Below are 22,389 nucleotides of genomic sequence, written 5' to 3' on the forward strand. Positions count from 1 at the left end.
AAATATTATAGTGATATATACTCCTACCAACAGTGTCTGAGCGTTGTTTTCCCCGCACCATTGCCAGCGCTGGTATGATCATACTTTCAAAACATTGCCAATTTGAGAATGAAAAATGGTGTGTCACTGTTTTCATTTGCATGTCTTTATGAGTTGAGTTGAACATTTTCTTCGTATGTTAATTAGCCATTATTATTTTGTTTTCTATGAATTTTCCCATTATTCTAGTAGGGTTTTTATTATTATTTTTATTATTATTATTATTGATCTGAACGAGTTAGTTAGAAAATTAGCTCAGGGCTACTTTTAACCTTAAGGGCTACCCTTTTAACTGTGAGGGAACTGGTGTTTGGCACAGTGCCAGCGTTTGACTTATTGCCCTGTCTCTAATCCTCCCAACCCCCTGCAAGGAAGGTTTTATTACTTGTAGCTCAGAGATATTAAGTGTTGTCTGCAATCAGAGAGCTGAGATGCAGACCATCTGTGCATTTCTTCACTCTAGCAGACCAGCCAAGCAGTCTGGGAATTTATACCAGCTCCAGGCGAATTTGTCTTCTGAAATCCCAGGTGGGAAGGGGCATCCATTTAATTGCCACCTGTTGGTTTTTGTCCATCTAGGTATTTGGATAGTTCCGTCTTTTCAATTCCTTCTCTTATTTTATATTAAATTAGTTATGTTATCTTCTGAGCCCTAGGATTCCTTTTTCTTTTCTTTCTTTCTTTTCAACAGAAGCCAAAATGCTTTTTTTTTTTAACAAGGCTTTGTAATCATTTATAAGCATTTTGGCTTCTGTTCCTTGCCATGGAATTATAGAGAGTGGAACTGGTTAGAACTAAAGTAAAACAGGAGCTGGTTAGTGATCTAGACCCAGTGGTCCAGACCCACGAGCAGCGTCTCAGGGAGGGACTTTCTCAATACAGCCAATGTACTCTATCCTTCCACACAGCCTAACTGGGGCATAGGGGTCCAGCTAGGGCATTCTGGGGCTGTTAAAAATGCTTGGTATTTGCTGACACCTTTTAGGTCTTAGGAGCTTCTGATTGCTTGTGTGGAAACTAGACTTTTACACTGTCGATAGCCATGGAAAGATAGACATGAAGGAGCTGATCTTCTTGAACGTTTTGAAGGACTCACAAATCTCAGTCTTAGTATAATAGTTGATTTGTTCTGGTTTGGAACGTGCCAAGGTTGCCCTCCTTTGAAATATTAGAAATAAGAGAAACTGGTCTCTGGCCTTTTTGTATTTTTTCCACTGGGACTTTTCTCCTCTGGGAAAGTCTGTCTGTCTTAGCATTCTTTTTTCCCTTCTGCCCATTCCTAGTATGTAACTCCTTGGCCACTTTTCTCCATCCTCATTCTGACTTGGAATCTCATTTCCCTTTCAGTGGATCAGTCTTTCAGGAATCAGCCCCTGCCCATGGCTTCCCCCATGAGCTGTCACGTTTTATTTCATAGCAAATGAAAGAAGGCTGAACGAGAGAGCCCCTCACTGGCCTTGCCAGTGGGATTTTTCTTTGTGGGATTTTTCTTCCTAAATGTTCAATCTGCCCTATTCCCAAGAACTTGGCCTCAACACAAGAGAGGATTTGTTTCAAGCAAAGAGCTCTGTGGACAAACGATTCTTTGCTCTGCAACAGCTGCAGGAGAAAATGTCACATTGGCAACTCCTGTGGACAGTTGTCAAGGGAAACCAAGTCTGGGTGCAGCTGGAGGGAAATTCAGGGGACAGAGGAATCTTAAAAGTCTCTCATCATCTTTTTGTTTGTTCTCCTTCTCTCCTCAGATGCTGATAGGTCTTGCTGGCTACCTGAGTGGGTATGATGGTACTTTTTTGTTCCAGAAGCCCGGGGATAAATATGAGCATCACAACTACATGGGAATGAGAGGAGTAAGGCTTCCTGACTTGCTCTAGACTGAACCCCGGGGCCACACTCAGAACATAATAATTGGAAGCCCTGGAGGGTAGCAAGTGTAGACAGAGGGACTTTATGTGGCAGTGGAAGGGAGGATGATTGGACCCACATCCTGTAGTAGATATTCAGGCATAGAGATTCAGAACTGGGTAAGTAAGAAGGGAAGGGAGGCTGCAGATAATACCGAGATTGCATAGGTAGGAGCAAGCACACAGTGTCACCTATTGCCCAGCCCATGTGAGGCTTCAGATGTTGAGTTAGAGAGTAACCTAGGACCCAGGCAGCCAGGAGTCTCCTGCAGCCCTGACATTGGCCTCAGCACATTGACAGGCTACACATCATCCCTCTCCATGGCCACAACTGCTAGAGCACTGCCTACCTCTGAGGACCCTTCTTAAGATTTTAGCATCTTTACACCCCTGCCATCAGGCCCCTGCTTCTTTCCCTGTGAAGGGTTCAGGCACCCAAAAGGGGTTTTCCAGTCTTTTAGGGAGGCTATGTGTTTGTCCCCAGTCCCAGCACCAGCCTTGATGAAGCATGGCCAGGCCTAAATACCCAACTCTGTGGGGACCCTAAATGAAACCTGCAAAATCTGACCTCTGACATGGAGCTTTCAAACAGGTTGTATTTATTTACAAGCTCCTTAAGGAGCTCAAAACGCTTTGGATAAATGCTATATGCTTATTTGGGCTAACCATTGGATGATTTGCATGGTCATACCATATTAAACAAGGTTTTCCCCTACCCTCAAGTTCACATTCTTAAGTGATTCTGTGTCCTCCTAGTGACTTTTGAACATCACATAGCGTACGTAATTGGATATAGGTCTGACTCACTATGGACTTACTGTGGAAATTGAGAAGGCCAAATATAACAGCCTTGTATTCTTTCACACTAGGATACATTGCTTTCTATTGATAAAAAGTGGCAACCAAGATGTAAGAGTTTCCATTCCCCCAGCTTGTCTATTTACTTTTGATGGACAGGGTAGGGAGGTGGAGAGAAGGCTGGTGGTTCCAAACAAAACAAAACAAAACAAAACAAAACAAAACAAAACAAAACACAGCTCTCCAGATACTTAAGTGTCAGGTAATCTTTTTTCCAGAATCAAAATGCAACCTGTAGATTAAAGAGTGATTTCTGGTGTGATCGAAGAAGAGAGCCAAGGGAGAAATAACAAAAATAACATTAGAGTTCTCTAGAATATGAAAACACCTTAGAGAAGTCTTTCTCAACTTGCACCCGCAGTTTTGTAATAGAAGCTGATGTTTATTGAGTACCTTGTGTGTGCTACTAAAACTAGCTCATTTAATCTCCAGAGAAAACCTTATGAGGTAGGAACCCTTATTTTTCACATTACACAGATAGGGAGGCTGAGATTCAGAGATACACTAGTTCAAGGTCACAGCTGGCAGTTGATGGGGCAGTCCAACTTCGGAGTCCCCTACTTGAAACCACTGTGCCATCCTGCCCACACTACTTGGCTGAACTTTGCTGATTTCATATCAGTGTTCAAGTTGGTGCTCAGTAGGCCCATGAATGTTGCTTGATATGACGATTCACTGTCACAGCAGCCCTTTCTTATTTATAGATATTCCAGGTGATTTCAGGTCACCAAGTCACGCCTGCATCAAAGTCCTCCATTTTAAGTTTTTTTTAAATGTTTATTTATTTTTTGAGACAGAGAGAGACAGAGCATGAATGGGGGAGGGTCAGAGAGAGAGAGACACAGAATCTGAAGCAGGCTCCAGGCTCCGAGCTGTCAGCACAGAGCCTGACACAGGGCTTGAACTCACGGACTGTGAGATCATGACCTGAGCCAAAGTCGGATGCTTAACCGACTGAGCCACCCAGGCGCCCCAAAGTCCTTCATTTTAAACATTAGTTTGTACCAAGTCAAGTAGGTCTCTGATACTTAGCTTAGTTGGCTGTTTGACTGCTTCTCTTTTCCTTCCATAGTTCTGTGCTTTCCTTGGTTCCTTGCTGGTCCCCTTTGCCTACCTCATTGTATTGGAGCTGTCCAAGTCCCTCCCAGCAGCACTGCTCACTGCTGCCCTTCTCACCTTTGGTAAGTTGTCTTATACCATATTTCTTAGGAAATTGACTGCCACAGTATGAATATAGTTAGAAATCAATATATTTAAGGATCCTATCCGTGGGCCCAGTAACTTTAGGATTGGGTGAAGTATTACAAATCTTATTTTCTTCACCAGTAATATTTACATATATGAATAGTTGTATGTAGCAAGCCTTTATATTATTAGAGGAGAGAGCTCGCATACATAATCCCAAGGAATAGATTACCTCCAAGTTATCCACATTTGACTTTGGTGTAGATAAGAAGATAAATTTGTGTGTGTGCGTGTGTGCATTTATGTATTTGAAGGAGGCTTATGATTCTAGTTCTGCTTCTCTCAGGTTACTATAAGTTCGCATTCGGTAACTGATTTCAACTGAATGCAAGTACAGATGTCTCAGAAGTAGCTGGGTGGCAGGAGATAGCAAAATGAGAACTTAAATATTTTCTGTGGCTATTTCTCACATGGATAAATGAGAGCCGATCCACAGAAATTGATCCTGTGCTGTTCTTGTTTTTGTGAAAGTGAGTTCATGACTTCATAGAACTTACATTTAAAGAAGTCCAGGCCAAGTTAGGTGGGTATTTCATGGGTGAATCTGGCTTTGTTCTGACAGATATGTTGCAAGATTATAGGGCCTTTCTATAGAGGATTATGTCTTTGATTTCCTTTTTCAGTTATTCACCCATTCAGCATTTATTCTTTTTTCGTTCCATAACTATTTTTCAAACATCTCCTCTGTGCCATGCCACTTTTTTTGGCCTCAGAGGGTATGCTGATGAGACACTTTGCTGTCATGAAGCTAACCTTCAAGTGGGGCAGATGATAAATAAGCAAGTAAATTAGTAAGTCTGAAATGTAACAACTTCAACAATAGTGCAATGTAGAAAATAGAGTGGTATAAGGGGAGAGAGTAATGGGGAGGGATTCTGTTGTAGGTAGGGTGGCCAGTGAGCAGCTCCCTGAGGAGGTGACCTCCTTGAGCAGAGACCTGAGTGAAGCAGAAGATTAACCCATGGAGAGATCTGAGGGAAAAGTGTTCAGGCAGAGGGAACGGCATGTTCAGTGGTCCTGGTACAAGGCAGCACTTAGTGGTTTCAGGGAACAGTAAGGAGGCCAGTGTGGCCATAGTGGAGTCTGTGAGGCAGAGAGTGCTGGGAGAGGAGGTTGCACAGGGAGGGAGACCGTGCCGGCTTTGGCAGCTCTCATGAGGGGTTGCTTAGTCTGAGTGAGATGGCAAGACTTTGAAGGCTTTAAGCAGGGGCTTGATGTAATGAAATTTTGTTTTAAAAACGATACTTTGGTGCCTGTGTGGAGGATCAGCTCCCAACAGAGACTTCATGTAAATCCTAAGACTCTACCCTAGGTATAGGTAGTTTGCGGTTACATAAGCAGGGCGGCAGAATTCCCCGTTTGCTGGTGGAAATGAGGAAGAGCCCTCGTCTCACGACTGCTCCGTCTGATTGAATGACATGGTCCTTTCTTGGGTCATGGGTCTGAAAGCAGTGTGAGATACAGTTTCCTACTCCTGGGCTTCGGTGTACCCCAAAGCTGTGGCCTTCCACCTCCCTGGTGACTCAGTGGCTTATCTGGTCTTGACTGCATAAATGCTTACATGCAATTAAGTGTAAGGGGCACTATTTCTTATTGTTGGGGTGTTTGGTTCTCAGAGGGGCCCATCTCTGATTTCTACATTTTTGACCACTGAGCTCGTGTTTTTCAGACACAGGATGCCTCACTCTGTCCCAGTACATCCTCCTTGACCCCATCTTGATGTTCTTCATCATGGCTGCTATGCTGAGCATGGTCAAGTACAACTCCTGTGCCAACAGGTCAGAAACACCATCTTTTCAGGGGTTGGCATGGGGGTGGGGTCAGAAGCTGTGGAAGCTCCAAAATTTCTATAATGGCCAGAGACAGGGTAGATGCCTTCAGGACTTGTCTTAAAGCTGAACTTAAGGCAAGCATACTTTTTTTTTTTTTTTTTTAGAACTTAGATTGCCCATTTTAGATCATAAAAATATATTTTAAAATGTTTTCTATGTATTTTTGCCTTACATGAGATTAAGAAAATGTCAGTTGCCTTTTTTAAGAGTATTATTATTATTTTTACAATGGGGGTAGATTTGGGTAGGGGTTTGTGGATATCATGGAGGAGTCCTAATGCCTTCCCCCACCCCACCATTTCCTTTCCTTTTCTTTTCTTTTCTTTTCCTTTTCTTTTCTTTTCTCTTTTCTTTCTTTCTTTCTTTCTTTCTTTCTTTCTTTCTTTCTTTCTTTCTAAATATATGAAATTTATTGTCAAATTGGTTTCCATACAATGCCCAGTGCTCATCCCAACAGGTGCCCTCCTCAATACCCATCACCCACACTCCCCTCCCTCCCACCCCCCCATCAGCCCTCAGTTTGTTCTCAGTTTTTAAGAGTCTCTTATGTTTTGGCTCTCTCCCACTCTAACCTCTTTTTTTTTTAACCCCACCATTTTCTAAGCCACCCCTTGGCACCAAAGATGGTTAGGAGATCCCAGGGCATTTCTTTATCTTTCTTCTTTATCTTTTCTTCTTTATCTTTCACATTCTCTGTCCCAGAGGGGAGGGCATCGGACATAAACTGCCTGGGAACTATTTGTGTCCCTACCCTCAGTGGTTACATCCAGTCCCAACCTACCAATGGGAATAACATATATAAAGTTTGACTTAAATGATCCATACCCATCAAGAGGACTGGTCAGTTCTGGAGCTGTTCTGGAGGGTCTGGTCTTCCTCCAGAATAGTCTTTTCCAGATCATCCTTCTGCCCCTAGAGAGTAGAGTAGGTTATTCATTCTATTCAAACCAAAAGAGCTGACTTTAACTAGGCTTTTCCAGGAGTCAACTTGGTTTCACCATGGCCAGGCTCATTAAATTATATTATGCTAATAAAGCCGGATCCAGTGACTACCATCTCCCTGTGGTTTTGGGTTATCTTCTCCTTCTACCACATACACTTCTACCTGCCATTTCTTGAACACATACTATGTGCCAGGTTACTGTGTGAGGAGCTGGAGGTACAGAGGTACACAGGTCTCGCAGTTAAGGAACCTTCACTCTGGCTGGGGAGGCAGCCAGCTAATCAGAAAATCACAGCACAGAGTGCTGTAAGTATGACAAACCTTGGAAGCGACTGCCGGGGTTAGGACCATGCTCCATCCACCACTTGCTGGCTGTACTGCTTACCCTCTCTGTACCTCGGTTTTCTCCTGTGTGAAAAGAAGATAATAATATCTACCTCCATGTGCTTATAGTGAAGGTTAAAGAGTTTATACGTATAAAGTACTTGGAACAGCACCTGACACATAGTAAGCACTCAGTAATTGCTGGCTTTTCAAGGTCCACAGGTGACACCAAGGAGATGGCTGACTGAATCAGTGGGATTCTCTGGATTTTCTTTTTCTTTCTTCTTGACTGGTCACTACTAAAGAATAAGCCTGCTTACTTTGAAAGCTATGACCCCTCAACCCCAGAAAAATATCCTCCTCACTGTCGCATGGCTTCCTGCATGTGACCATATCCTCCTTGGAGCCAAGTCATGGTCCCCTGAGGTTAGGGGCCCTCAAGAAGGATGGCAGGCACAGCCTCTCAGAGTCACAGAACCTCTGCCCTTCCCCACTATTGCTGTTGCTTTTGAGTTTGGTCCCAGCTGCCAAACTGAACTCTGTGTCTTGTTGGTTTTCAGGCCCTTCTCTGCCCCCTGGTGGTTCTGGCTCAGCCTGACTGGCATTAATCTGGCTGGTGCTTTAGGGGTCAAGTTTGTTGGCCTCTTTATCATCCTGCAAGTGGGGTGGAACACCATTTCAGACCTTTGGCACCTGTTTGGAGACCTCAGTCTTTCAGTGGTGAGAACTCAAGTGCTTGTAGAAATGTCATTGCTCCGTGGTGTTGCTCAGCAGAGCCAGGGGCCTTTCTCTGCCTTTGGTGCAGGTGATGGAGTGGCTGTATTCTGGGCCCGAGGTGGGATCCATCTGGCCACCGTCCGTAGGCAGCGTGACAGCAGAAAGTAGGCCATGGCTGAGAAGCTGGAGAGGTGTAAAGGGAGAGGATGAACTAACATCCTTGGAATTTTCTTTTGGCATTTGTTTCTGCGATATTTTTCAAATACTCTACAGCTGGGATTCTGTCCAGCTGGGCTCATGCCAAATATATGGCAGACGCTGGCTGCATGGGATGTTAGGTCAATTGGGTAGGATGACTTTCTGAACTCACAATTTTCTTTTTCTCACCCAGGGTCTCCAGATTTGGAGGCCAATAAGGGCCTTTAGAGTTTATTACTTTAGAGTTTATTAGCTGATTCTGTGCCAAGCACTGTGCAAAATGCTTTAGTTTATTATCTCATTTACCTCCCATAACAGTCCTATGAAGTAGGTAGTTATTACCTTCTCCTTACAAATGAGGAAATCAAGACCTAGAGAGGTAATTATGTTCCCAAGACCATACAAGAGTAAAACGTAGATCTACGATTCAGACTTAGGGGAAGCTGATTCCAGGCCTGAACTACTTTGCTATAATGCTTCTCCATCACCTCTGAGCCAAAGTTCCAAGTTCATTTATTCATTCAGAAAATACAGACAGACTACCCTTTAAGTGTGAAGCATGGAATGTGCAGATGAATAAAATAAGGATTCCTGTTCTCCAGAGACAATGGAGAGAGAAATAATTAAACAGGCAATTACTCCAGCCAAAAAGTGCTGTGAGAGCACAGAGGAGGGTATGAGCCCAGGTCATGTGGTCCAGAAAGGCTTCTGGGAGGAGGCTGAGACCTGATGTTAAGATAAGGAGCAATTATGTGTGTGATGGGTGGGGCTGGCATAGTACTGGAAGCACAGTGACCGTGCAGAGGGGACTAATGAGTGATGAGGCTGAAGATGCACGCAGTGTCTTGCTGTTGACACAGTGCTGGGCTGAGGTCCTGGGTGAGGGCCCGGGCAGGTAGCAGAGGGCTGGCCCATGTTCAACCCCCTGCAGTGCTTAGGTGGTGGGGTGTTATGAAAAGGCTAGGGTTTCCACATACTCTTTCTCGTTGGCTGTTAGTTTTTCCATCTTTTATGATTTTGATTGATACATAAAAACCCATGTATAATGTGCATATAAGGTATAAGGTAGAATAAAGCCCCATTTGCCCAGCACCCCTCACTGGCTCTGTTTGCAGGTGACCGTGGGAAAACACCTGACTGCTCGCATCCTGTGCCTCATAGTGCTGCCCCTGACTCTCTACACAGCCACTTACGCTGTTCACTTCATGGTGCTGAACAAAAGGTACAGCAGAGCCTTTCTAGCCTCTCGCTTATAGTCTTCCTCTTGCCTCTAAGCCCATGGGGGGGAGAAGGGGGGCATGTGATCTCCTGGGTCTGTGGTTGGGATATTAAAGAGACGGATAGGTTTTACCTGTTTGTTTCCTCCTATGTTCTATCTTCTGGGTATCCAGAGGGCTCAGAAAAGCAAGCACCCTGACCTGAAGGGAGAGGAGAATTTCCTAATAGCCAAGCTTCCCCTTATCCCTAAACAGAGTCCCTATGTTTAACAGGGATGGGCCAGAATAAATCGTGTGGTTGGAGGATAATTATCACAGCAACACCAGCAGCAGCTCCCATTTAACAAGTAGATACTAAATGTCAGCATTTTGTACATATTATCTCAATCACGATCATTTTTGAGTTCTTTGATTTTTTTTAAATAACCCAATTTATAAATGAGGAATTGAGGCTAAACAAAGTGAGGTGCTTCTGAAGATCACCTCACTAGCAAGTGGCTGAGTTGGGATTTGGACCCCTATGTCTCCACCTCCATTATTTGTGTCATTCCCATGATACCACATCACCACTCCATTGTAATTCTCTTAAATTTTTTTTTTTAACGTTTATTTATTTTTGAGACAGAGAGAGACAGAGCATGAACGGGGGAGGGGCAGAGAGAGAGGGAGACACAGAATCGGAAGCAGGCTCCAGGCTCTGAGCCATCAGCCCAGAGCCCGACGCGGGGCTCGAACTCGCGGATCGCGAGATCGTGACCTGAGCTGAAGTCGGACGCTTAACCGACTGAACCACCCAGGCGTCCCTCTCTTAAACCGATTGTACAGAACTCTTCCTAGGGTTCCCAGGAAATTGCAGTTTCCCTCCATGAACTTGTCTCTCTTCTCCTTTCCCCACAGTGGTCCTGGTGATGGCTTCTTCAGTTCTGCCTTCCAGGCCCGGCTTTCAGGCAACAACCTTCATAATGCTTCCATCCCTGAACGTGAGTATCTCTTGGCCTTTATGAAAGTAGAAGGGCAGAAGCCTTTCTGGAGAGGTGAATTGGAAAAGACATGTATGATAGCTTGAGTTATTTTAGCCTATAGATGGTGAACTGGGAGAAAGATCCAGTTAGATCTGGTACAGGCAGGCACTCAAGAGAGTGACTAGGGACACAGGGTGGAGAAAGACACCCTGAGTAGCGAGCTCTTTGCTGCTAAAGAATGACTTATTTGTGACTGTGGAAGCATCCAAGTCAGCTCTGTGGGAAGCCAGCCAGAGAGAATCTGGTGAAAGGGCAAGGCTGTCCAGTGCTAGTGGTCAGTTTCCACCATGGTATCCTGTGGCTCACATCCATCCAGTTATTCACAGATCAGAACTGAGCACGTTTGCCACATTGGAGGCTGTAGATAGACGCCCTCCAGAGGATAGGATCTGGTGACTGTATGTGTTAAATATATAAAGAGGGAACACAGAGCTATGTGAATTGAAGGGTGCAAGAGATCACTTCTGCTAGAGGGTTGGAGGGCATCATGGGCTCATAGACTGAGTTGCCTTGGAGTCAGTCTCTGGAAGAATGGGTAGATTTGAATGGGTGGAAAGGGAGGAGAGGGCATATAGGGCATAGGGGATAGCATGATCAAGGCCAAGAATAGGACACAACATAAGGCACAGATTATCCACAGAGAAGGATTGGAAGATCAGGCTGAAAGGATAAGTTGGGCCAAGATTATGAGGGTTTGAAACATTTGGGTGTTTGACTTCATAAACAGACATTGGAGATTCAGTGGGGGCCTTTGAGTAGGGAAGAGGACAGGAAGGCTGTGCTATAGGGAGGTGACACTGATGACAAAGTATAGGATGGCTAGGGACGGGGGGGAATTGGAGGCAGAGGATACCCCCTGGACTTGAGCTGGGCGTCATGGCAGCAGCCGTAGGAGTAGGGCCGATGGGCATGTAGAGGGGAGATCGGACATGGAAAGAGAAGGAAAGATGTCACTGAGGACTTGAGCCCAGGTAATTGTCTCTTGGAGGCATGACTGTCTTTTAGTCTCTCCAGTGCTTTGTACAGTGCCTAGAACACAGGGGGCCCACCAAGACCATGGATAGAATGAGAGATTGGAAAGCAGGTTAAAAATTGGTTTAGAAAGACAAACATTGAGTTCTGCTGTAGAGAGTTTGAGACGTTTGGAGAAATCCATGCAATGGGGCCAGTGGGCTTGGAGCTGATGCTTTCAAAGCAGAAATCAGCCAACTAAAGGAGTAATTGATACTGTGACAGTGGCCAATGTCTGTACGGAAACTGTAGAAAGAGAAAGAGAACAGGGTTGAAGTCAGGTCACCGGGGAATGCAGGAAGAAGGGGGTTAGGAAAGTCTGTAGAGGACAGTCCATGAGGGAGTGTGAATTGAAAAGGGAGAACAGAGCATTTCAAGAAGCAAAGATGGTCATCAGTGTATAGGGCTGCATATGTTAGCCTGAGTGAGAACATAGAAAAATGGAGTTGTGGGGTTTAGCAGATTCCTACCCGGTATTTAAAAGGTTTAGATCAGCTGTGATCTCTTCCATCGAGCCAGACTCTTCTTATTGTTTGGATGAGAATTCATCCTACTCTGCTCTGGGCTCCCCCCATGTCACATGTTGTTACTCCTTTACTGGAGCATTTGCCCATTGTCCTGTGTTGATTAGTGTGTATAGCCACCTTCCCCAAGACTGGGCCCTCCCAGGGCCACAGCCAGGCCTCCTCCAGCTTTGGATCCACTGTGTAATTGGCACAAAGGAAGAATGAACAAAGGAAGATGGGATTAGCCTATCACTGGCAGAGTGAGACCTGTGTCAGTGGACGGGGGTTGGCAGGGCAGCCAGATTACAAGGGACTGAGAAGAGGGACAGTAAGAAGGAAAAGAGGCTTCTCAGTAATCCAGGGCCTGCAGGGAGAGGGGATGTTCTTGGGTAAACTATTTACTCTGTTTTTTTGGTTTTTTTTTTTTTTTCAATTCAGAGCTAAAAAGAAAAACAACGAACACCGGTGAACTTTATTATATAGTATTAGATTCAAAAGACACAAAAGGATTTCACAAAAGTAAACATTATTTTTTAAAATTATTTATTTATTATTTTAAAAATATAATTTATTGTCAGATTGGCTTACATACAACACCCAGTGCTCATCCTGACAAGTGCCCTCCTCAGTGCCCGTCACCCATTCCCCCGCCCCCATCCCCCTGTTCGTTCTCTGTATTTAAGAGTCTCTTGTGGTTTGCCTCCCTCCCTCTCTGTTTATAACAAATTTTTCCCCTTCTCTTCCCCCATGGTCTTCTGTTAAGTTTCTCAAGATCCAAAGTGAAAATTATCTTAACAGTCTATCATAACATTATACCTATCTTGAAGAATATTCTAGGTAGGACATGAAATGTCTTCTTCTTTATTCTGTTGATTGTATGTATAGACTTTGACTGAAGGACAGTCTGTTTCTAATCTTTTGCTGTTAGAAATAGTGCTTTGATTATTATAGTGCACTGTTAATACCAGCTGCTTCTGAAGTCCTGAGGAGGGAAGGGGGGTGAGGGCACTGGTAAGACCCTGTAGCGAACTCCCACTTGAGTTGATGAAATTGGAGGGTAACTTCGCATCCTGCTTTAGGTGGTCGCGGGGCCAGTGGAGTCTGTTAAAGGGTCGGTGAGTTCTTTGGCTTCAGGGGCTCCTCCCAGTCAGGGGCAGTCGAGCCACTGTGCCTGCTCACACCCTTCACTGTCTTCCTTCCTCCCAGATCTGGCCTATGGCTCTGTGATCACCGTGAAGAACCTGCGGATGGCCATCGGCTATCTCCACTCCCACAGGCACCTCTACCCCGAGGGCATTGGCGCCCGCCAGCAGCAGGTCAGAGAGCCTTTTGTATTGCAGCAATACCAGAGTGTTTCCCGTGACTGAACCCGCTGTTCTTTCTTGCCCCACTGTCCTTTACCTTCGTTGTTGTTTTCCCCACTTGAAACAGGCTTCCTCCTGCACCCTCCTGCTCTTTCCTCTAGCTAGCTCCAGCTTCCTGAGACTTCAGCGTAGGTGTTCCCTCTGATTACCATGACCCACCTCCACTTGATACTGTGGTAGGTGCCTCTCGCATGAGAGGCTTGCCTGGCATGCTTTGTAAGCCTATGTGATAACTCTCTCCACATTGAGTTGTGGGTGCTTCCTTCCGTCTCTCTGCTATTTGATGGCCACTTCCTGATGGTGCAAGCACCTAGCACAGTGCCTGGCATGCCATGGATGATGAGTCAAGTATTGTGGTTACAAACACAGACCTGGGAACCAGACTAGATTATCTGGGTTTGAATCCTGGTTCCACTAGAATATGACTTTGAGCAATTTACTTAACCTTTCTGTGCTTCAGTATCCTCATCTTTAAACTGAGGAAAATAAATAGTGCCTTTCTCCATCATGGCGTTGCTGTGTAGGTTAAAAGTACGAGATAATATGTGTGACATGCACACTGGGGGATTAGCCACGACTATTACCTGAGTGAGTGACACTGTGTCCATGTCAGGGTGTCAGGTGTGGCTGTGGTGGACAGTGCCTGAGAGGGAGGAGCAGGATGTCGGGAGAGTTTGGGGAGGCCAGGTTGTGTAGAGGCCTTCCATGTTACAGTAGACTTGATTTTGTTCTGTGGACACTGGTGAGGCGTTGAGATTTATTAAGGCATGATAATATGTGATTAGATTTTTAGGTTAGAAAGGTAACTCCAGCAGGAGGGTAATGGATTGAAAGGAAGAGCAGACTGGAGGCAAGGAACCAGTTAGGGCGCAATAATCATGACAGAGGATGATGAATGGAGGCAAAGACCATGGATAGAGGTGGGAATTGATTCAGGAAACACTTTACAGGTCAAGTGTTAGAGCCCCCAAACTGGTGGCTGTCAGGGATGAGCTATGTCTAAGTCTGTAGGTTGGTCAAGGTGTGTGTGTGATAATGCTATTTCACCATAGTCAGAAATGGAGGAGGAAGAATAGCTCTGGAGATGACTTTCCTTTGTGTATTTTAGGTTGTGGGCTTGTCTTCAGGAAGGAGATCTGAGTGTGTAGCACATGGGTGTCAGCAACACAGAAGGATGTGTGGCATTGCCCAAAAAGGGTGTGCAGAGGGAGGAGAGCCAGCGAAGGAGCCCTAGGGAGCAGCAATACTTAGGCAGTGGTAAGAGGTGCTCCCAGGGGCACTAGTAGAAGAGGCTGAGAAGGAAGTTGTGAACAGGGAGGTTGGAGGAGAGTACAGGACAGACAGTGTCCCCAGGAGGAGGGGTGGTCAGCAGCTCAGGTGCTGCAAAGGCCTCAGAGAAGGTGAGGGCTAAGAAAGAGGTCTTTGGATGGCAGTAAAGGGCCTCGTAACTAACTGAGATCACTTCTGAAAAGTGGTGGGGCCAGAAGTCTCAGCCACAGGGACGGGGAGTGGAGGGGAGGGGAGGTGTGCAGGCTCCAGGGCAGGCTGTTGTTCTGAGAAGCTGGGAGTGACATTTCTCTTCTTGAAAAATGACCAGTATCTTTACTTTGCAAAAAAGTTTTGCTTTTCAAAATTCCTTATTATTATTTCCTTAATTTACTAGTGTACCAGAAAGTTGACCCAGAGTGTTGGGTGTTAGTATCAGTTTCTCATTCCTGATTCTCCATTTGTTTCTAGCACTTTAGAACCCACTGGAGAGCTTTTAAAACATTCTGATGCCTGGGCACCGCACAGCACCTCTGACTCCATTAATCTGGGATGGAGCCCATTCGTTGTGCCTTTGTTTTGGTTTGAGGCTCTCCAGAAGAGTCATTATGTATAGTCAGGGCAGAAAACCATAGCTCAACCTTCTATGGGGAGCTGCCACTATCTTGTACAAGGTAAAGTTACAGATATGGTGGCCAGGAACATCTACACTGCACAGAGGGAGAGAAGGACCCTGTCATGCTAGTCCTAGGGTTACACAGTTGTGGCCCATACATGGAGGTGTGATGTCATGATGGTGGTGTGGAGAGAGCATGTGGGGGCCAAGGAGTGGACGAGTCTGGTTCTGTCATGTCCTAATCACACTAAGCCTTTCTGAGCCTGTTTCTTCATCTGCCAACTGGGGGATCGGACTAAATCACCTCTAGTGACCCTCACTGCCCTGGGATTTAACGTCTTGTCAACAACTCTAAGTGTCCATTTTTAAATATTAAAAAAAAAAGTTTTTTTTAATGTTTTATTTATTTTTAAGAGAGAGAGAGAGAGAGAAAGACAGAATGAAAATAGGGGAGGGGCAGAGAGAGAGGGAGACACAGAATCCAAAGCAGGCTCCAGGCTTTGAGCTGTCAGCACAGAGCCCGGGTACAGGGCTTGAACTCATGTTCTGCGAGATCATGACCCGAGCCGCAGTCAGACACTTAATTGACTGAGTCACCCAGCACCCCTAAATATTTTTAAAGTATAACATTTATAAAATTGAAAAATATAGAAAAGTAAAAAACAAAACCAAAACACCCCCAAAAGACAAAAGCTACACATAATTCTGGAAGATCAGTTTTTATCCACATGACTTGATGCACAACATTCTGTTGTTAGAGGACACCAGTGTTTCTTGGAGACCTCGTGTTATTGAAAAATGCATTGTAAAAACAAATGTTTGAATGGGAAAAAGAGGCCGTGGACTATACTCACAATAAAGAAGAAATTTTTCTTACAGGAATTTTACTAATAATAGTTCTTATTTAAAAAAATACACAGAGTACACACACATAACCACCAGAAAAATCTTAAGATCCATAAGCAAATCTAAGGTGGACTCTGTATATCTGTGTTCAGGAGTATGGACTTACTTTCTCTATGGCTGCCAAAATATTTTAGTTTCTTGTATATTCTTAATACCATTAGTCCTAATTTTTTTTCCTGAGAATGTAAAAGCCAACAAAACAAATTGGCCATAATACATGCATATTTTTTTCCTTAAATGCTAATTCCAAATCTCTTTGCAAGTAAATCAGTCATGTTTTGTCCAATTGGAGTTATAAAAACTCACTTTGTAAGTATTTCTGTTGTTTCTGGGTATTTATGTTCTTGTTTACATAATTGGCATAATTGTTTGTTAGATGGTCTCTATCCTGGGAGCATTGGAATTAGCTGCCTTGGTTTGAATCATGTCTCTCCATTGATAGACTGTGGTGACCTTGAACAAATTACTTAACCTTAGTTTCCTTATAATTAAGGTGGGGATAACCAAAGTACCTATAGCATGGAGATAAGATGTGCCTGGTGCTTAGAATACTACCTAGGGATAAATGGCAGCCATTTTCAGCATCAGCATTTTATAAGCCTTTTCCTATGCTGGTAAAAAATGCTCAGAGACGTTTCCTGTGGCTGTGTAATATTCTGTCCTGGGACATACCTTCATGTTAACTATTCCTCTAGTGACATTTATACTGTTTTCAAATTTTTGCTGTTAGATTCATCACAGTGTTACAGGCATGTTCACATGCATACACACACATTTAATTTTTAAAAAATCAGTGTATGTAGGATGGCTGTGGGCTAAAACTTCAGGCTTCTAGGATGAGATCTTTATGGAGCTTTTTAGTTTCATTTGGCCACATTCTAGAAAATATAGCATGAATTTTTCATTTAGGGGTGCCTGGGTGGCGCAGTCGGTTAAGCGTCCGAGGTCACGATCTCGCGGTCCGTGAGTTTGAGCCCCGCGTCGGGCTCTGGGCTGATGGCTCAGAGCCTGGAGCCTGCTTCCGATTCTGTGTCTCCCCCTCTCTCTCTGCCCCTCCCCCGTTCATGCTCTGTCTCTCTCTGTCTCAAAAATAAAAAAAAAAAAATAAAAAAAAAGTTTGAGGCATGGTCTTAATTACTTTTTTTTTTAAGTTTTTTTTTTTTTTTTTTTTTTTTGAGAGAGAGAGTGTGTACATGTGAGGGAGGAGAAGAGAGAGAGGGAAAGAGAATCCCATGCAGGCTCTGTGCTGCAGAGACTGATGTGGAGGTTGAACCCACGAGCAGTGAGATCATCATCTGAGCGGAAATCACAAGTTGGACACCTAATAGACTGAGCCACCCAGGCATCCCTTAATTACTTCTTAAAATGCACTAAATCCTCTTTGTATGCTGGAGACTATGTTATACAAGGTATCATGGCTCCTCCTCTAGGTGGCTGAAACTTTAAAGACAAGATGCAGAAAGATATGAAGAGACAAATCAAAAAGGCTGTTGTGGGAGAAACCTCTAAATGCAGATGGAAGGAGAGAATCTTACCAGTGTTACTTCTGAACCCCATTGGGAAACATGGCCCCTCGGGTCAGCAGCTCGGGATTCTGAAAGAGGCTTAGGCAATGTTGATTTGTTGTTGATTGTCCTGTGGCTGTGCTGATAGTGATGGTATTCTCCCCCCTACCTCCTCCCACCCCTTCCCCTCAGGTCACCACCTATTTGCACAAGGACTACAACAATCTGTGGATTATCAAGAAACATAACACAAATGCAGGTAATACGGTAGGGAACTGAGTGATGTCTCTTGTGTTATTGCTCACCCTGAGCCATTTTTAACATTTCTCTCAAATGGTACAGAGGTGGGCTCTCCTGATCATTCTTGGGCAATACCTTTACTGAGGTCAATTATCCTTTCAACAGTTATTTATTGAGCACCTACTATGTTCCAAGCACTGCAGTCAACATAGGAGATAAGCAGTGAGCAAGACGGATAAGATCTCACTCTTGACAGCTGTCATTTTGAAGGTAGAGAGCAGGGCCAAGGTTCAGGCTTAATCCAGAACTGGTTACCTGGACTTGCTGCCAGGGGCTGGTCGAGTAGCCCCAACTGAGGGCACATGGTAGCTGCTGTCCTTCCTAATTGAGAGCACACCAAGCCTTGCAGACCCCAGCATATGGTGCAGCTCAAGTTGTCTTGATCTGAGGGCCTGTGGCTGGGCTCGTCTAGCCTGGTGCTTAGCCCCTCACTCAGTACCTTGCTGGCCTGCCCCTGATTGGCCTGGGCAGAGCTGCTCTGAAGCACACTTAATGGGCTCTCAGGACTTTATGACATGGGCTATATCTGGATCTTTCTTTGGTCAGTGACCTAGCTACCTGCAGGCTGTGCCTTCTGCTACAGCTAGAAAGAGAACAGAGGGCATCTCCTGCTCACCTTCTGAGCCCCTGCTGATTGTCCTATGTCACAGGCGTTCTCTGTGACTCCTCAGTAAACACCACCTGGCTCAGCCTGTCTTGAGTCAGCTGCTCCTGAGCGTTTGTGTGGCAGTGGGCGGCTATTCATCTAAACTCACCTTCTTTGTTCCTTTCCCCACCTCTTCTTGCTGTGGTCTTGAGACTAGAAATGTGGCACACACAACCACTGTTTTTGCCTCCTACTCCTCAGTGATATATGTTGTGACACCACTGGTCAGAGTCTGTTTCTATCCCTTTATAGTACTAGTATTGATTGTTTTCATCCAACAGGATAAACATAAGTGGTCTATCACAATGAGGGGTTGTAAGGCAAGACCTCTTTCTTTTTCTTTTTATTTTTTTTTATTAGATTTATTAATTTTTGAGAGAGAGTGAGACAGAGCGTGAGCGGGGGAGGGGCAGATAGAGAAGGAGACACCGAATCCGAAGCAGTCTCCAGGCACAGAGCCCGACGCGGGGCTCAAACCCACGAACCGTGAGATCATGACCTGAGCCGAAGTCAGACACTTAACCGACTGAGCCACCCAGGCGCCCCAAGACCTCTTTACTTCTAAAGCTATGTGGGCATCGACCAAATCTTTGAACATCTAGGATCTGTTATTCGTTGTGGCTTCTAGATTAGGGTGGTTGCATTTCACCTAGGCAACTGAGGCTTTGTGTGAGGACAGAGAGGTATAAGCACTTTGGGAAGTGGGGGTCGTATATACTGAGGTCTTTGTGTTCTTTTGATAGTTTATTTGTTTCTAAGAATTTATCCATTTCTTCTAGGTTGTCCAATTTGTTGGGATATAGTTTTTTAAAATAATACTCTCATATGATGATTGATATTTCTGTGGTTCAGTTGTTATTTCTCCTCTCTCATTTGTGATTTTATTTATTTAGGTCTCTGTGTTCTTGATGGCTGTAAATGTCCCCACCCCGCCAAATCCATGTGAGCTGAAACTTCCTTCTTCCCTCCCCATTGACTTATTTTGTCACTTTGCTGATTAATCTTTTTCAGAGACTTTAAAGTCCACAGACGAATGGGCATCTCTACACTTGAATTCTCTATTTCTCTTGAGAGGCAGTGATTTGTTCTGGCACATTTCTCTTTCCTGACCTTGAGTGTCAGTGTCTCACTGTCTGGGACAGAAGTTTGCAAAGATCCTTTTGTGTTGCTGATTACTGCCAGCAACTTTGCCATTGTCACTGCCTTGCTAGACCTGATTGCTCTTGGCTTCTGGAAGATGTGGTCCCTTTCTTTTGTTACCTCATCATTTTCTTTGCCTCACACTTAGCAGGTTTTTGCCAGAGACAAGATAATGACTGGCAAAATTTGTAGGTTTAACATTGGATTCTGAGGAAAGCTGGAAATATGGTCGTTTACATGGAATTAATTTTTGGAATACTGTATTTTTACTACTAAAAGGAAAATATTATTATTTGCCTTCTCAGCTTAAATATCTTCCTGTGGGGGCTTCGGTACCTGTCAGATACAGGCCTGTCCTTCACTGTCTGGCCCTACTTGTTCACACCCTCACCTATTCCCACTGTCTTTCCCGCCCACTCTCCCACTCATATGAAACCATTTACCATTGATCAAATGTGTTTTGTTCTTTCATACAACTGTGCCCCACTTGTTCACCTGACAAAATTCTCCCCTCCTTGAAGAGTCTTTTCAAGCATTTCTCTGAGACAGTGAGGGGCCCTTTCTCTTTGTTCTCCCAGCACTCTATCTGTACCTCTAACCTATACCATATTGTACCATAACTCTTTACCTGTAGGCCCTCAATTGGCACTAATGAGTGAATGATTTCAGATATCAGTGATTGTTTCTTCTCGGCAGATCCCCTAGACCCTTCATTACCAGTGGAGTTTGTAAGACATGGAGACATCATTCGGCTAGAACACAAAGAGTAAGTAAATTTGCTGTCTGGGATGAATGAGTGGTATGGGCACCAAAGGTAGAGAGTTCTTTTAAGCTGGAAATAAACAGAAGTCAGATTGGATGAGGCTCTAGTAAATAGAACAAGGCTGCTGTGCTAGAATGGGAGAGCCATTTTATGAAGGCTGATCAAACAAGCAGGCCAGTTTGTCCACCTCTTTTGGCTTTGGGGAGTTCGAACTTTGAAGGTACTGTTGAGTTTCCCTTCTTCTAGAGAAAAAAATATATATATATTTGAGTTATCCAGAGCTTCTTCTCAAGTGGCTGCCTTTAGGAAAACATAGAAGTCTGTTTCTGAGAATATGGCAAGCTAGTTTATTTAAGCAATGTTCTCACTGGAAATGACTAAAAATGCTGGAATGATATGAAAACATCTTAAAGCATCAAAGAGCTGACAGACAGTAGGGAGTTACCAGGCCAAAATCTAAGTGAAAGTGGGAATCCAGAGAAATGAGTGGGGTGCTGCAGCCCCTTCTGCCTTGACCCCACAATGTTGAGTTTCGATCTTTGGTTTTGTCTGCCTTGAGAGAAAGAGTTGTAAATTCAAAGCTCTAGGCTCACCCAATGTGGTAAATTTATTAAGTAATCCTTCCCCTAAACTTGGAACCCCAAAGGGCTTGAGCAGGGGGAGCAGGGATGAAGAGGGGCTATCTCTGGTTCCTGAAAAGTTGTAACTACCAATTGATCCTCACATGAATTTGTGGCCCAAATTAATTTTATCTGGATGGTCTCGATATCTTTAGGCCATGAATTTAAACAAACATAATCCTAGACTGGTAATATCTCCTAGGTACCTGCCTAAAAGCAAATATAAATCCGCTTTTGGGAAATACATTGTCATCCATTCCCATAAATAGCTTTTCAGTGACAGTGAATAGTACATAGTAAAAAATAACTAAGCACACAAGGAAATAGGGCACCATGTGCAAGAGCGAACAGGAACAATAGATTGCAGAAGCAACCCTGCAAAAATTATGTATACAAGAATCATCAGGTACAGATTTTTTTTTGAAAATCAGGGATTATGTATATAGAAAAGCTATAAGCAGTGTTTTTTTGTTTTTTTGTTTTTTTTCCTATCCGGTAGGATTATAGACACTTTTAAATTTCATTTTGTTTTATAAACAAATTAAAAGTTATTATTTATTGTTAAGTTTTATTTTTGGAAATTTCCAAAATTTTTATAATGAACACTTATTGTAGATAAAAGTAAGAATTATTATAAGAGGCACAAAGCAAATAAAAGCTAAATTAATCCCCCTACTTACCCCACAGTTCCCCACTTTGTAAAACTGGTAATGAGGGTAGAAAGAGTAAATGGGAAGGAGGAGGCTTAGCTGGCTCAGGCAGGTATAGAATACAGATTTTAACTTCTCCCCAAAGCTGCCTCATGAGTCAGGCAAGCTAAGTGTTTCAAAGCCATCAAATGTGATAAGTCATCCCTCTGACTGCTGAAGTTAACCCCTTTCTTGGCATGTAGTCCAGGACTCCTACCATCTGTCCTTCCTGGTTTGGGATTCTCTGATTCTCTGGGTATTTCTTGTAAGTAAGTAGGCAAGACATTTCTGATAAGTTGGATTTCATAGTTCAGATTCTAATTTTTCTTGCCCTAACAGATGATTCTGAATATCCTCAGTAAAAGAAGAGACACTGCATGTCTCTTTTTTCTAGGATGATGATATTTCTCTCTCTTTTAACTTCTAGGACTTCTCGGAACCTGCACAGTCACTATCATGAGGCCCCTCTGACCCGAAAGCACTATCAGGTCACTGGCTATGGCATAGTAAGTGAGCAACTGGAGTGTGAGTAGGATGTAAAAAATTGTGAGGCCTGGCTCAGGGCCATGTGGCAGAGCACATCCTCCCTGGAATTCTGCAATGTTCGTAAGGATTGGGGGCTGCACAGGGACTCTGTTAACATTGGGAACGTTTTGGCTAAGTTTGCTGTGGGAAAAGTAACATATGCTTCTATTTGTCTCCATCTCTCTCCTCCCATGATAACCAGGCCATTCTTATGTTCTGACACTTAAGAAGTG

General features: G+C 44.0%; 1 protein-coding gene across 1 annotated transcript in view; it reads left to right on the forward strand.

The window, feature by feature from the left end:
* POMT2 (protein O-mannosyltransferase 2) overlaps nucleotides 1-22,389 on the forward strand; it is a 43,702-nt gene that overhangs the window by 9,445 nt on the left and 11,868 nt on the right. The window contains exons 3-12 of the mRNA XM_049612405.1: nucleotides 1,785-1,889; nucleotides 3,874-3,982; nucleotides 5,716-5,824; nucleotides 7,706-7,865; nucleotides 9,176-9,282; nucleotides 10,175-10,257; nucleotides 13,023-13,132; nucleotides 17,666-17,732; nucleotides 20,256-20,325; nucleotides 22,059-22,137. Of these exons, the coding sequence (XP_049468362.1) occupies nucleotides 1,785-1,889; nucleotides 3,874-3,982; nucleotides 5,716-5,824; nucleotides 7,706-7,865; nucleotides 9,176-9,282; nucleotides 10,175-10,257; nucleotides 13,023-13,132; nucleotides 17,666-17,732; nucleotides 20,256-20,325; nucleotides 22,059-22,137 (999 nt within the window). The remainder of the gene's footprint in view (nucleotides 1-1,784; nucleotides 1,890-3,873; nucleotides 3,983-5,715; nucleotides 5,825-7,705; nucleotides 7,866-9,175; nucleotides 9,283-10,174; nucleotides 10,258-13,022; nucleotides 13,133-17,665; nucleotides 17,733-20,255; nucleotides 20,326-22,058; nucleotides 22,138-22,389) is intronic.

Source organism: Panthera uncia, assembly GCF_023721935.1.
Source record: "Panthera uncia isolate 11264 chromosome B3 unlocalized genomic scaffold, Puncia_PCG_1.0 HiC_scaffold_1, whole genome shotgun sequence".
In the NCBI taxonomy this organism is placed as follows: domain Eukaryota; kingdom Metazoa; phylum Chordata; class Mammalia; order Carnivora; family Felidae; genus Panthera; species Panthera uncia.